The sequence below is a fragment of the Psammomys obesus genome, unplaced genomic scaffold (assembly GCF_907164565.1).
Source record: "Psammomys obesus unplaced genomic scaffold, mPsaObe1.curated_primary_1811, whole genome shotgun sequence".
In the NCBI taxonomy this organism is placed as follows: domain Eukaryota; kingdom Metazoa; phylum Chordata; class Mammalia; order Rodentia; family Muridae; genus Psammomys; species Psammomys obesus.
This window is the reverse complement of record NW_026585690.1, coordinates 742,914-756,695: the sequence shown is the minus strand read 5'-3', so window position 1 is coordinate 756,695 and position 13,782 is coordinate 742,914. Positions and strand designations below refer to the sequence as shown.

Genomic DNA, 13,782 nt, shown 5'->3' with positions numbered 1-13,782 from the left:
TGTGTGTGTGTGTGTGTGTGTGTGTGTGTGTGTGTGTGTGTGTGTGTTCCTGGAGGCCAGAGTTGATGTTGGGCATCTTCCTCATTTCAGGCCAGGACAAGTCTCAGGAGGAAACTGCATATGTCAACATAGGACAGAGTTTGAGGGGTTTGCACATGGCTGAAGCATGGGGAGAACAGAGCTGTGATATGGCTGCTATGAGATACTTACTGTGCTTCCAGAGAACTGAAAAATCACCTCTGTCCTTGAGTAAGGTGTCCTGAGGTAACCTGAAGAGCACCTTCGCAAACAAAGAACCGAACAGTAAACCAGGGGAAAGCTTAAGGGAAGTTTTTGCTTTAGGCCTTTAAAAGTGAGTTTCAAAGATTTGTTCATTTTTTATTTTGTGTGAGTGTTTTGCCTGCATGTATGCCTGTGCAGGATGCCATTCCTGCAGGGGCCAGAGAGGGTGTGTATTCACAGGACTAGAGTTGCAGGTGGTTGGGAGCCACCCTGTGGGTGCGGGGAATCAAACCTGGGTCCTCCACAAGAGCAGCAGGTGCTTTTAACCACTGAGCCATCCCTCCAGCCACCGCTCAGTCCTGTTAGGAAGCTTTTTGAGACAGTGTCTCAGTATGTATCACAGAGTGACTTGAACTCAAAAGAGTCCTCATGTCTCAACTTCCCAAGCATCGCAAGGGTGAACAGCCACATCCAGACTGAGGGAGCTTCTCATGAAACCAGAGTGTTAGGGAAGGACAGAAAGCCTTGCGAAGGAGATGAAGAGGGGCAAGGGAGACTCCAAAGAGAACCAGTTGACTTGTGTTGCTATCTTGAGCCTGTCACTCACTGAAGCTTTAACATCAATGAACATGATAATTGTGTTCTGCACAGGCTAACATAAGCCTTGGGTGCGAGATTTACACTACGCTTCCCAGGTTGCCAGATGAAGAAACAAACTGTTCCTTCCATTGCTGGTAGCCATAATTTTGCAGTCAGCTACATGTCGGCCAAGACTTCAAACAGGTGTTTATCGTAGAAGACAGCTAAATGAATCTATCATCCTGACCTTGCCTTTTTGCTTTGGTTAGCTTTGGGCCAGCAAGAAAGGGAAATTTATCTTTTAGCTTTGGGTCAGAACGGTAAGAAATTTATCTTTGGTTAGCTTGGGCATAGGAAGAATAGTTAATCATATTTAGTAGTGTTGATCCCTTAGTTTGATGGCCTCGTGTGAGGCCCACAGCTGCTCTTCTGGTTCATTTTAACCGAGCAGTGTCGAGCAGGCTGAGAGCTGTATACTGACATGGTAGCGTTTGAAAGGTTTAGACAGCCTCTTTTGAGATATCCCCCCCCCCCCCCCGCGTGTCAGTCCTAACAGCAAACACTCAGAGTGGCTAGGCAGGGTAGGGGAGGATCTCAGGGTTAAAGCGTTTGCCCAGCAGGCAGGAATTCAACTGCCCGAATGTGAGGAATGACTAAGGGTCAATCCAGGACACACTGCTTAGAATAAAAGGAAACCCCTAGGGGCTGGCTGGCGTCACAGCCCAGTGGTAGAGAACTTACACAGCACGCACGGTACCCACCCTCCCATCCCTGCCTCCCCAGAAAGGAATATATGACATAAATGAAAAAAAAAAAAATGTGCATGGAATTTGAAAGATTCTGTACGAAAAAGGAAGACGTGAATTAGTAATAATTCTGAATGCAGACATCATTTGAAACAGATCTGAGGGTCTTGTTGGGTCAGATAAAATGTGAACACAGCTTTATCTGTTTCTTTTTACTTCACTAGGTGTGGCTGCTAGGAAAAGTTCAAGTTGCTTGTGTGTGGCCCGTATTAAATTTCTATTGGAAAGCTATGGTTGGAGAATACAATTTTATTTACTTATTATTTTGAGACAAGGTCTCCCTCTGTAACCCAGGCCGGCCTAAGGGCCAGTCTCCTGCCTCAGCCTCCCTAGTTCTGGGGACAGCAGGCATGTGGTGAAAACACCTGGCGTAGAGTGTAGACTTCCAAGCTAAGAGCAACGCTGTGATTTGGTTAAGTGTCCCCGGAAGCCCGTTAAGGCTCATTCTTCACGGTGGCACTACTGGAAGATGGTAGAGACTTTAAACTAGAGGCTGTGTCTTGCTTTTAAAGAGAAAGTGGACCTCCCCCGCCCCCTTTCCTCCTGTCACCACAGGCCCTGCAGCAATGGGGCCAAGCAGTCCTCCCCCAAAGAGTGAGTCGAAAGAAACATTGTTTCTCTGCAGTGTTTGTTGTAAAGATGGGAGAGCACAGTGTCCCAAAACAAAAATTAAAAGCTTAGACACAGAATACATCACACCTGTATAGCCATGACCATCACACAGGGACAGTCACTGTCACCCCAAGCAGGGAAGCGAAGGAAATATCTGATAAGCCCTAGGAAAGTTGTTCTAGCAATAGAGAGGACATGAGGGGGAGGGGAAGAGCAGGGAGGCAGGAGAGCTCACGGGCAGAGCCTGGAGGCACCAGCACATTCTAGCCACACCACTCACACTCACTCTCAGGGGACTGTTTGGTTTTCATACTTTTGCCGTTCTTGTTTGCTTGTTTTGACTGTTGTATTTTACTTTTTTCTTTTTTAACAGTCTTGCTACATAGCCCAGGCTGGCCTCCAACTCTTGATCCTCCTGCCTCTGCCTCCCAAGTGCTCTCAGAGTCCTTAACCTACCGTGCCTGATAGCGATAGGCACCCTATTGGCAGTCTACAATAAAACCTCTGTCTCTCACATTACCTCTTGGTTGGCAGCAGTGAGCATCAGAACTTGGGCACAACAGGAAAAGCCCTATTCTACAGAGCTGTATCCTCAATACCTGTGGCTTTTTATTTTGAGACAGGATCTCACTGAGTTGTCTGGTCTGACCTTGAACTCATTCTGTAGTCCAGGTAGGCCTTGAATTTGCAATCCCCCTGCCTCAGTCTGTGGAATAGCTGAGATTGCCAGACCTGTACCATTAGACTCAGCTCATATCAAGATTTTTAATTCAGAAGCTATACCCAGGATTATACCAATTCAAGACTCATAGGAGATCGTATCTAGCTTCCAGCCTCCATACCCCCAACTCTGTATATTCAAATTCCTTGAATAAAAGGGTACAGTTTTGGCATATAAGATAGATACATTGCCCTGCATACTTTTTCTATTTGCTGTCTGCCATACTGGAGATCAAACTCAGTGCTTTTTGATCTACTAGGCAAGCACTCTACCTCTGAGCTATCCTCTCAACTTCCTCCCATGTACTTCCGATGTTCTCTAGATTAGTATAGATACTGTGTGGACAGCTGTTATGTATGGAAGAACTCTTTAGGAAGCAATGGCAAGGGAAGTCTGTAAACGTTTAATACAGACACAGCTACCGTATGCCCAGCTATCTATATCTAGTACATGTCAGCAAGAACATAGATCTTAGTATTTCCAGCTTACTGTTAGTTAACTATGTGGGTGGCTGCAGAACCCATGGCCACAAAGGGCAGACTGTGCACTGTGAAGGGAGAAATGGGAAATGAAGGGTCGCCTGTGGAGGGAGGAAGGTTGCTGACCTGAAGGAAGAGAGAAAGAGGTGGGGGGAATGCACAACCCTAAGGGTATTGGGAAAAAGAAAATCATATTATTTTATATCTACTTACAATTATAGATGCAAGAATGTGTGTATGTGTGTATATATATATATATATATATATATACACACATATACATATTTATGAGTGATAAATAAGTGATAAATGTCACTTGTAATGGCAAGAATGGCAAGATATTCGGAAAGGCGTAATAGCGGCACTTATACCCTGGGGTAACCAGCAGCCATTTGGACTTAAGGCCCTTTCAACAAAAAGGAGTTCATGTCTTCCGTGGTAAACCTAGCCTGCTCCCTGTGGCTGGTAAGGCCAATGAGCCTAGAGGAAAACCTACTACTCACACTTTCATAAACCAGCATTCCTAAAATTTCATATATGACTATATATATAATGTACATATATAACAATAATAATTAAAGAATAAGAGGACATGAATTTGAGAAGGAATGGGGTGCACAGGAGGAGCAAGGGCAATTATGTAAATATAATACTCATATATAAAATTTGCGAGAGAAAAAAATTAAGAGTTGTCTTTTTTCTTTTTTATCCACATTTTAGAGACAGGCCAGTGGTGCACATCTATAATTTTAGCCTTAGGGAGGCTGAGGCAGAAAGTTTGGAAGTTTAAGGTGAGCTTGGGCTACACAGTAAGGATTTGTCTCAAAACAACAAAACAAAGAAGCAAGCAAAACTCTGAGAGGACGGCTCAGTTGTAATGCAATTGCCAGGAAAGAATGAAATTCTAAGTTCAGGTCTTTAGAAATCAAGTAAAAACAGAGCCAGTAACACAGGCCGGTAGCCCCGGTGCTACACAGGAAATGGAGACAGGAGAATCTCTGGCAAATAAGAGACCTTGTCACAAACAAGGAAAAAGACAGAGGCTGACCCCAAGATGGCCCTCTAACCCCCACACCCGTGCACACCACACCCCAAACAGAAAAGATTCCCTGGTTTAGTAGCAACATGCATGCTTCTCTATTGATACTGAAAGCAAGATATAATGGCTAGGTTGCTGTGATTGCTAAAGATTTGGGAACAATATTTCAAACAGCTACAGTCAGGTAGAGTCCGGGCACTCGACACTGCTGTAATTTGTTGTTGTACGTGTTTACATGTGAAGGAAAATGCCTGTAACAGACTTGGGGCTGGAGAAAGGTGATTTTTCCTCAGTAATGTCACAAACCACTGTAAAAGTTATCTAAAGAACCTGAGTGTCAAAAACAACTGTAAGCTGTTTCTGAACTTTCCCTGGAAGCAATCAGTTAAGGCCATCATAAAACTGGAACTTGGGGGTGCTGTGACGGTCTTAACTGTAGGATTTATTGACATGACCACATCTAAAAAGCAAACCTGTCCAACAGACACGGTGGCCCAGAGACATTTTAGCAGAGCACTGGGTTTTCTTTGAGTCATGATTAGAATCTATGGTTCGGCTGGGTTGGATCTGTTGGGTTTTTGTTGATTTTTTGTAGATCCTGCTACATAATCCAGGCTGGCCTTAAATTCAAGATCCTCCTGCCTCAGACTGTGCCGAGGTTATCGGTGTATGCCACCCCACCCCCATTTCTGAAGGCTTGTTCTTCTTTCCTTCCCTTCTTTTGCAGGGATGTGGTCAGTAGTCTCACTCTGTCACCCAGGCTGTTCTCAACCCCCGGAGTGACGGAAGAACCCTGAGCCCTGACACTCAGACTGCACCTATCATTTAAAAAGATAAAAAGAAGGCAAAGAAGGCAGAGAAGGTGAGAGGGCGGAAGGGAGAGGGGAGAGAGAGGCGTGGGGGGGGCGCGGGGGGAGGGATGGCACAGTGAAAGAACAGTTCTGGGAGAGGTAGCGACACTCTCAAACTCCTTTCTGGACATTCTTTATAGTTTGGGTTTTGTTTTGTTTTGCTTTTATGAGACGGGGTCTCAGTGTAGCCCAGGCTGGCCCAGAACTCCTGATGTAGCCCACACTGGGCAACTGATTATAACAGACTGTGAGACATTTCAACCAGCTAGCAGTCCCGAGGAGAGAACTGACCTTCTTGACCCTTGACCTTCTGCCTCCTTTACTGATGCCTTGTTTTTTTGTTTGTTTGTTTGTTTTGTTTTTTTTTAAGTCTTGGCAAAGAAAGACTTTACTGGCAAGATCCCTGCAGGGGACGAAGGCGCTACTGTGACTATCCCAACACAGAAAGTACCCTGACTGTAAGCCAAATTACCTCCCTCAATCTGCTCACCTCTGAAAACACGACTAAGGGCCCGGAGAAATGGCCAGCAGCTAAAGGTACTTGCTGCTGAGCCTGAGGACTCGAGTTTGATCCTTGGGATCCACACGGTGAAAGGAGAGAGAACTGACTCCTGCAAGCTGACCTCTGACCTCTATACACATGCCATGGCCTGAGCGTGTGTGTGTGTGTGTGTGTGTGTGTGTGTGTACACACCCACAAATAAGTGTAAAAAGAAACAATCAATACCATTCTTCAATGTTCTCAGCCTCTGACTGGCAGTCACTACCACAAACCCAGTCAACCCATGGTGAGTGAGGCTTAGAAAGGGATAGATAAGCAGGGCATGGTGGTGCACGCCTTTCGTCCCAGCACTCTGGGAGGCAGAGGAAGGTGTATCTCTGTGAGTTCGAGGCCAGCCTAGCCTACAAAGTGAGTCCAGGACAGCCAGGGCTACACAGAGAAACCCTGTCTTGAAAAAAATCAAAAAGGAATGAATAAACTCGGTGTGGTGGAATAGATCTGAAATCCTAGCACTTGGATGGCTGAGGACAGATAGCCTTCCAAGGGCAGAATTATAGTCATGAGTTCAAGTTCAAGTACAAAACCAGTATCAAGGCAGTAAAAACTCTGTCTCAAAGAAGGGCTGGGGACACAGTTCAGTTAGTAAGATGCCTGCACAGAACCCTGGGTTCATAGCCAACATGAAATAAGGGCTACAATCCCAGTTTAGGAGGCAGGGCAATTGAGACATTCAAGGTCATCATAATGAATTCGAAGCCACCCTGAGCTACAAAAGAGCTAGTCTCAATAGGAAAAAAGAAATGAATGTATGAATGAGAAACAGAAAATAATTCACATCAATAATGAATTCTAGGAACTGGTTTAAAACTGTATGCGTGAGAGGGAATTGGAGGATGCCCTAAAAGTCACCAAAGTCTGAGGGGGACCTTAAAAGGCCAGAGGTGGAGAGCAGCTGTGGAGGACAGGAAGTATGACAGGTTGGGATGCAGCCCCGCCCACAGAACTCTGCTGAGCATCTCCACAGACAGCAGCGATGCTGCAGACAGAACCTAACCAAAGCTGCGTGGGCAATGCAGTGCCCAAGCACGGCTGTGCTGGCACAGGCCTCCAGGATCCCAGCACATTTCACCAGGTGGAGGAGGCACTCACCTGTAGGTGTATGGCCCCACTTCTTCTAGCCGGGGGATTTCTCCTTGGAGGACCTCCTCTGGATTGGTGATGTTGAAGAAATAGAACTGGGTGTACACAGGAAGAGGAGGTTTCTCCCAGGTGTCAAAGACCTGGGTCCCATTTCGTAACACCATACTCTGGGGAGGAAGAAAAATAAATAAATAAATAAAAATACAGGTTTACAAAAGGTTAAGGCCACTGTATGAAGAGGGGCATTCTCTACCCTGTAACTGGGGTTTGGGGACAGAAGTCACAGTTCCAGAAACAAGAACCTGGTGTCCCAATCAGCGAGTTAGAGAGGAGTAACTGTGAAAAGCAGTTTCGTTGAGAAGAGGAACACGTAAAGGAGTCCTGTGACTCTGAGATCCTCTCTGGGGTCTTGACGGAGCTTTAGAAGTTTGGGGTTTAGCTTGGTTTTAAGGCAGCATTTCACCTTGAAGTCCAGGCAGGCCTGGAACTCATTGCCTAGCGGTGGCTCGCCCTTTGAGGCAGTCTTCTTGTCCCAGCTTACCGAGTGACTGCAGCCACGCACTATCACGCCTGGTGAAGAACTGGAGTGGTCCTGTGTGTCCTTGTCTCAGACCTGACCCTGCCAGGTGCCTCAGTGTATCAATAAGTTCACTGCAGTGTCAAGTTGGTTCCTACTCTATCACACATGGCTCTGATCTTTCGGAAGGCGAGCCTCGAGGGGGTTGAGCTAGGTGGGGCAGAGAGACAGACACTCCTCAGGGATGACCGTGTTGGTCCAGTTCAGAGTCTGCACGGATCTGACCTGAAGGAACGCTGACACAGAAGGAGGGCAGGGCGGCCAGGCTTTCATGCTGCTTTTAGTTCTCTCATGGGCCCAAATCAGGAGTTAGCAAAAGCAGATTCTAGGTGAACTGTGTGGCAAAGCCAAGAGGCCTCCTGGCTTCGTCATTTTGAAGGTTCCACTGAAGTTACGGAAGTCACTGAAAAGCACAACACACTCCCAGCTGGCCTAAGAACCAGACAGACAGCACCAGCCTTGGTCCTTCCGTTTGACACGAAGCCACATCCATCCAGCAGCTCCACCATCAGGAGCTTTGCATGCACCTTATTGTCAAGCCTCACATATATATCTATAAAGGAGAGATGGCTGGCTCTGGCTCGAACACAATCTGAGCTTAGTGATTATTGTAGACAACCTCTTTCCCCCCCACAATCCTTCCTTTGCTTCCTACTCTTACCGAGGTGCTGTGGGCTAATATCCGTCATATCTCAAATTCATACTTTTAAGTCCTGACTCCCTATAATGCAGGATGCGAGCATATTTGAAGACAAGCTTTTTAAGAGAGGTGACTGAGATTAGATGAGATTGTGAAAATGGGACCAGATATGACTAGTGTCCTTACAGGGACAAAAAGCTAGGAACGGAAGCACCCTGAGTGTATCAATGAAGCTGCCCCCGGAAGCCATAGAAAATCCCCAGTTTCAGGGTTTGGCTGTCTCCTTATGAGCTGTTGGTTGGGGAGGCCTCGGAGGCTCCTAGAACAATATAGGCAACTGCCACTGCCGTTGGTTGCCCACCAGAACTAAATGACAACATTTGCTCTGGTCTCAGGACGGAGAAGTCAAGATGGAATTGAGATGGCAGCTCCGTCACTGCTAGCTAGCCCTGACAGTGCCAGGAAGCTGACTTCAGAGGAAGAATCGACGGTCTTGCTCAGCTGTGGTCCCTGAGTGTTACCGACTAGCCAGGCGAGACGCGCGTAGCTAGCAATAGTGGCAAGTTTGTTGTGGCAGTAACCACTCACTTTCTAAATGGCTGCGAGGCCTGCTTCACAAGAGGGAAATCATAGTTGGCACTGTAAACCTGCCAAAAGTCCGTGCCTGGGAGGATTAGACCCTGTGGCCAAAGCTGCCTGTGGGTTTCGGCTAATGGACCTGATATGCTTGTCCAGTTGCCTTCTAAATAATTATGTCTCTGCCCAGACAACAATGCTGTTATCAGCTTTAGTCAGAGAAGCATCTTCTTGCAGTGGACAGAGGTACCCATAGAGACTTATTACTAGTCAGAGTGATGGGAGTAAGTGACCTTTGGCTGCTCAGGCACAGAGAACATTGCCAAAGGATGTCCAGCCACCATTTCTATCCAATCCCTTGCTAAGTCAGGAAGCCGAGAGCAGACTGATGGTATAGAAACATTCAAAATCAAACTATGTGACTCCCTGGTTCCTCCAACTTCCAAAACCTGCAAGTCTTCTCCTCCACCCCAGGCATAAACTCAGTCAGCTTTACCTACAATGGAGGCCAGTATTTAAGAGCATTGTGATATCTCTCTCTCTCTCTCTCTCTCTCTCTCTCATGAAGTATTGGGAATTGGTTTCAGAGCCCCTTGGATACTTGGTAAACACTCCACCACTGAGCTACATCTCCAGGCCTTAGGAGGAAAAAAAAGTTTTATTTAATATTGTTCTTTTGAGACACTAAGTCACCCAGGCTAGCCTTGAGTCAGCCCAGACTGGCTTTGGTTTCCCAAACCCCGGGATTACAGGCCTGGCTAAAATCTATCTTTATTTCCCAAGGTCAAGCCTAAACGAGCTGAGGGCAGAAAGGACAGTAAACTGAAGAAAACCAGACTAGGTGTCCTCAGACAGTTACAGGGTAAAAGCCTTTCTCCACCTACGTCATAACTGGACTCAGGACTTACTTGGCAACTTTTCTCCACTCTTCCACTTCAAATCAGCATGCATATACGCACATATACATTTTTTTGGAAGTCTATCAGAAAATACGCATACAATGTCTAAAGGAAACTTGTACTGGAAAAAACCTGTACTTTCCATTAAGCTCTATTATCACAGCACATAGGTATCACTTGAGAATTGGAGTGGTTGGTACAGGAAACCCCTAATGATGGAAGTCATTAGGAACCAACAAGGACCAGATGAAATCAGCAACCAAAACCAGCAGCTCTTCAGTATGTAACCGACTGAGTTGGCTGCTGGCTTCTCAAAATGGAGTCTCCTACCCGGACATGGTGAGGCCCACCTCTGAGCCCAGTGGCTGGGCAGGCAGAGGCAGGTGGATATCTGTGAGTTCAAGGCCAGCTTGGTCTACAAAGTGAGTCCAGGACAGCCAAGGCTACACAGAGAAACCCTGTCTCGAAAAAACAACAATAAAAGCTATCAAAATGGAGGAGTATCCTGTTCGCCAAAAAAAATTGGTAGGTTTGTTTTGTTCCTTTACATTTCCCATGACCCCATAGGACAACACACTTCCTGGAGAAATGTTAGCTCCATATAATACTAGAAAACTTTTGGACTTCCATGGACTTTGCCTTAGAGATTGGAGAGAAAGCAAGGCATGATCCAGGCACAGAAAGATCTTAGGGGAAGCAGATAATAGAGAGAGCTCCACCTGTAACACAGCCAGCCACTAGCTGGGACCCTAGTGAGCAGTCTGTATTGTTTTCAATCCCTGTCGTCTGTGCTCTCCCCTCAGCTTGTCTAGTGAAGAATTCAAGTCTACGGAACGTTGGTTGTATCCTGGAGGTCAGAGGATCAAGTTCAAGTCAAAGGCTGCACGGCAAACACAGCTTAACCAGCCTCTTTCTCACTGTCCCTCCATCCCAGAGCCGCCTCTGTGGAGAGGCCAGCTGACCTCAGCGATGCAGCACCAAGCTCATCCTTCTTTTTCAAGAACAGAGTAAGGTGCCCGGGGACATAGCCCAGTGACTAAGAGGGCCTGCTGTGCAAGCCTGAGGCTCTGACCTCCTATCCCACACTGAAAAAAAGGAAAAACAAAAGCCTAGGCCTGGCGGTACGTGTTGTCAGCCCACGCTCACAGCCTGAAACCCAGGATCCACATGTCCAGCAAGCCTGCGTGAACTGGTGAGCTTTGGGCTCGGTGAGACCTCGTCTCAAGGAAATAAGTGAAGAGCAGAGCACCTGAGAGCCTCCTCGTCCAACTGTAGCTTCCGCCGGTGAGCACACAGGCACTCGCAAACCCCACATACCCACATACCCACACACACCTCACACACACCTCACACACAAAATAGAAACTAGTTAATCTTATTTTAAAAGAGAGAAAAAGAAGGAGGCCTGCAGCTGTGTGCTGTGGCCCATGTAAGCCAAACACTGGGGGGGTGAGGCAGGGAGACTGTCACAAGTCTGAGGCTGGCCTAGGCCACACAGCAAGACCCTCTCTCAAACATTCCTAAAGCAGTTCCATCCTCATCTTTCCTGCTTTCATCTCAGCGAGCAGTCAGTCATCACTGCCAGCTGTCTGCTGTGTACCTGTACAAGCAGACTTGTGGGCTGTACAAGGGGCCACATTACCTCTGAGCTTCAGGGTAGGTCCTGCACAATAAGGAATTCCAGTTTTCCAATTCCTATCTGAGTCAAGCATCAAAGGAGAAATGAAATGAAAGTCCAACCTGCAGACAAGGGGACAGCAGCACAGACTTTTGCAAGTTACAAAGCCAATATAGTAAATCGAGCCTGGACAAGCCCTGGTCTGCAGTGTGGCAAGCCCAGCCTGGTGCAGTGACCAGATTTAGCAAATACAATTGACTTTCGTGGAAACAAAACAACAATTTCTTAAGCATAATTATGTCCCAGATATTATACAATGTATATAGAAAAGGATTTAATCTTTTAAATATGCATTTTTTTTAATTTTTAAAAATTGTATTCATTGGGATTGGGGGGGAATGAGGAAGGGGGACACAGCTGGGATACAGAGTTAATAAAACGTAACTAATAATAAAAATAAATAAATAAATAAATTGTATTCATATTGGTGCTTTGTCTGCATATATATCTGTTACACTACATGCATGCCTGGTACCCAAAAGGGTCAGAAGAGGGTACTGGATTCCCCCCAGAACTGGAGTTATAGATGGTTGTAAGCCATGTGGGTGCTGGGAATCAAACCCAGGTCCTCTGGAAGAGCAGTCAGGGCTCTTAACTATTGAGTCATTCTCTAGCCCAGAAAATGATTTTGCCATTACAGAGGCATCTGAAGGATTTGGGGACAAAACATTGTGATTTCTGCAACTTATATTGAAATAATTACCCCCCTAAAACGGGTGTATCAGAGAGATATGGCCAAACTGTATCAGCTGATAGCTGGAAGTGAATGGGAACACCGCACACACACCCAAATACCGAAATAACTATTTCGCTGTTTATCTGAAATGTGAATTAAACTGCACATCTTGTTTGGTATTTGGCAACCCTACCCTAAAGGGAACTGTGAAAACAACAGAGAAATAGAAACAACAGAGAAACGCTGGGCTCTGCGTCTCCCAAGCAGTCACCCTGAGTTCTCAGGGAAAGGAAAGTAGGTGGCTGTGGGAGGTCCTGGTGAACTCCATCCACTGCGTGAGAGGACCTAAGAAAAGAAGAACTGAAGCTCAGGGACCCCGACCGCTGCTCAGCTGCCCTACGCTAATATATCGAGAGAGCACAGAAACCTTGTACCACAACACGGGCCAGAAAGTGGGTCGCCACTGAGTGAACCTTCTAGTTTTGAGTCGGATACATAAGGCATTTGGCTGTGCACTGCCAAGAGCTTGCTCTGCAAAAGCAGTGTAGACAAACTAACAAGTAGCAACCTTACGTTCAAGTGCGGAGGACGCTGAGCAGAGGAAGTCATCCGTTCCGCCAGAAACAAGGAACCAGTATCACTGCCACAGCTACCCTGTGCCATTCTCAACATAAAGCCACAGACGGGACAGCTGCTGTCCACCGCCTCGGGCTCTGCTATGTAGTGAGAGCTCTAGGTAAACCTCTAAAAGCTGAGCCGCCTCCCTCAGACCGAATTAAAGACCTAAATCAGTTTCATGAGCGGCTTATTTTAGCCAGGTAGAACTAGAAGGGGACAGCACGATGCCTTGGACTATCATTAAAACAAAGATCAGGATGACTCCCTTGTTATACGGCGGATTAAAAACAAAAGCTAACCTAACAATTAAGGCAGGAAAACTACTTTTCTGTTCCTCAGCCAAAAGGTACAAAGTGCAGCCCTTCCTGTATCCGGCAGGAGGAAGGCCCACTCTCGAGACGACATTTAGTGACACGAGTGTCACGCTGCATGGTAAGCAAGTCTCATTCTCGCCTAAGGTGAAATGATCAGTCCACAGAAGGGTGAATGGCAAAATCACATTTAAAAGAGACATTGACACAGTAAATTAAAAAACTACAAATGTGCAGGGAGAAATCATGTGAGCTTCCAACCTCAACTCCCAAATGAGGCTTCCATCTGCTGTACCATTTCCTGAAATCAGGAAAATGGTACTCTGTCCTCTCCCTGCCCATGACACTGTGCTTGCCTGAGGAAATCTGGACAGTAAACAAGTTTTTAAAAACTTTTGCAAAGCCTTTATAATAAAGTTTTGACTTAAAGAAAGTAACAGGAAGCCATCCGCCATGGTGGCCCATCCCTAAGATCTGAACATGTGGAAGGCAGAGGCAGGAGGATCAGGAGTTCAAGGCCAGCCTGGGCTACATAGTGAGGACCAAGGAACTAGCTTAGTGAGTAAAGGGGCTCGATGCACAGGCCTAATGGCCTGAGCTCAATCCCTGGAACCATGTACAAAGTTCGATGCCATCAGGACAGCAATGGGAAGGAGAGAGACACTGCCTCAAAACAGTGTGGAAGGAAAGGACCAACTCCCAAAGAAAGCTCCTCCGAGCTAAGAAAGAATGAGTCACATGTGTGTGTCTGTTTGTCACATGTGTGCCTCATGATAGTACATGCATGCTTATGCACACATGTGTACACACACACATATAGATAAGTAGAGAAAAACAAAAAGTGATGGGAAGGAAA

At 46.4% G+C, this 13,782-nt stretch overlaps 1 protein-coding gene across 1 annotated transcript in view; it reads right to left on the bottom strand.

Moving 5' to 3' along the window:
- The window catches only part of Scarb2 (scavenger receptor class B member 2), a 55,731-nt gene that overhangs the window by 28,691 nt on the left and 13,258 nt on the right, over positions 1–13,782 (bottom strand). Inside the window, exon 2 of the mRNA XM_055595725.1 lies at positions 6,961–7,118. Coding sequence (XP_055451700.1) covers positions 6,961–7,118 — 158 coding nt within the window. The remainder of the gene's footprint in view (positions 1–6,960; positions 7,119–13,782) is intronic.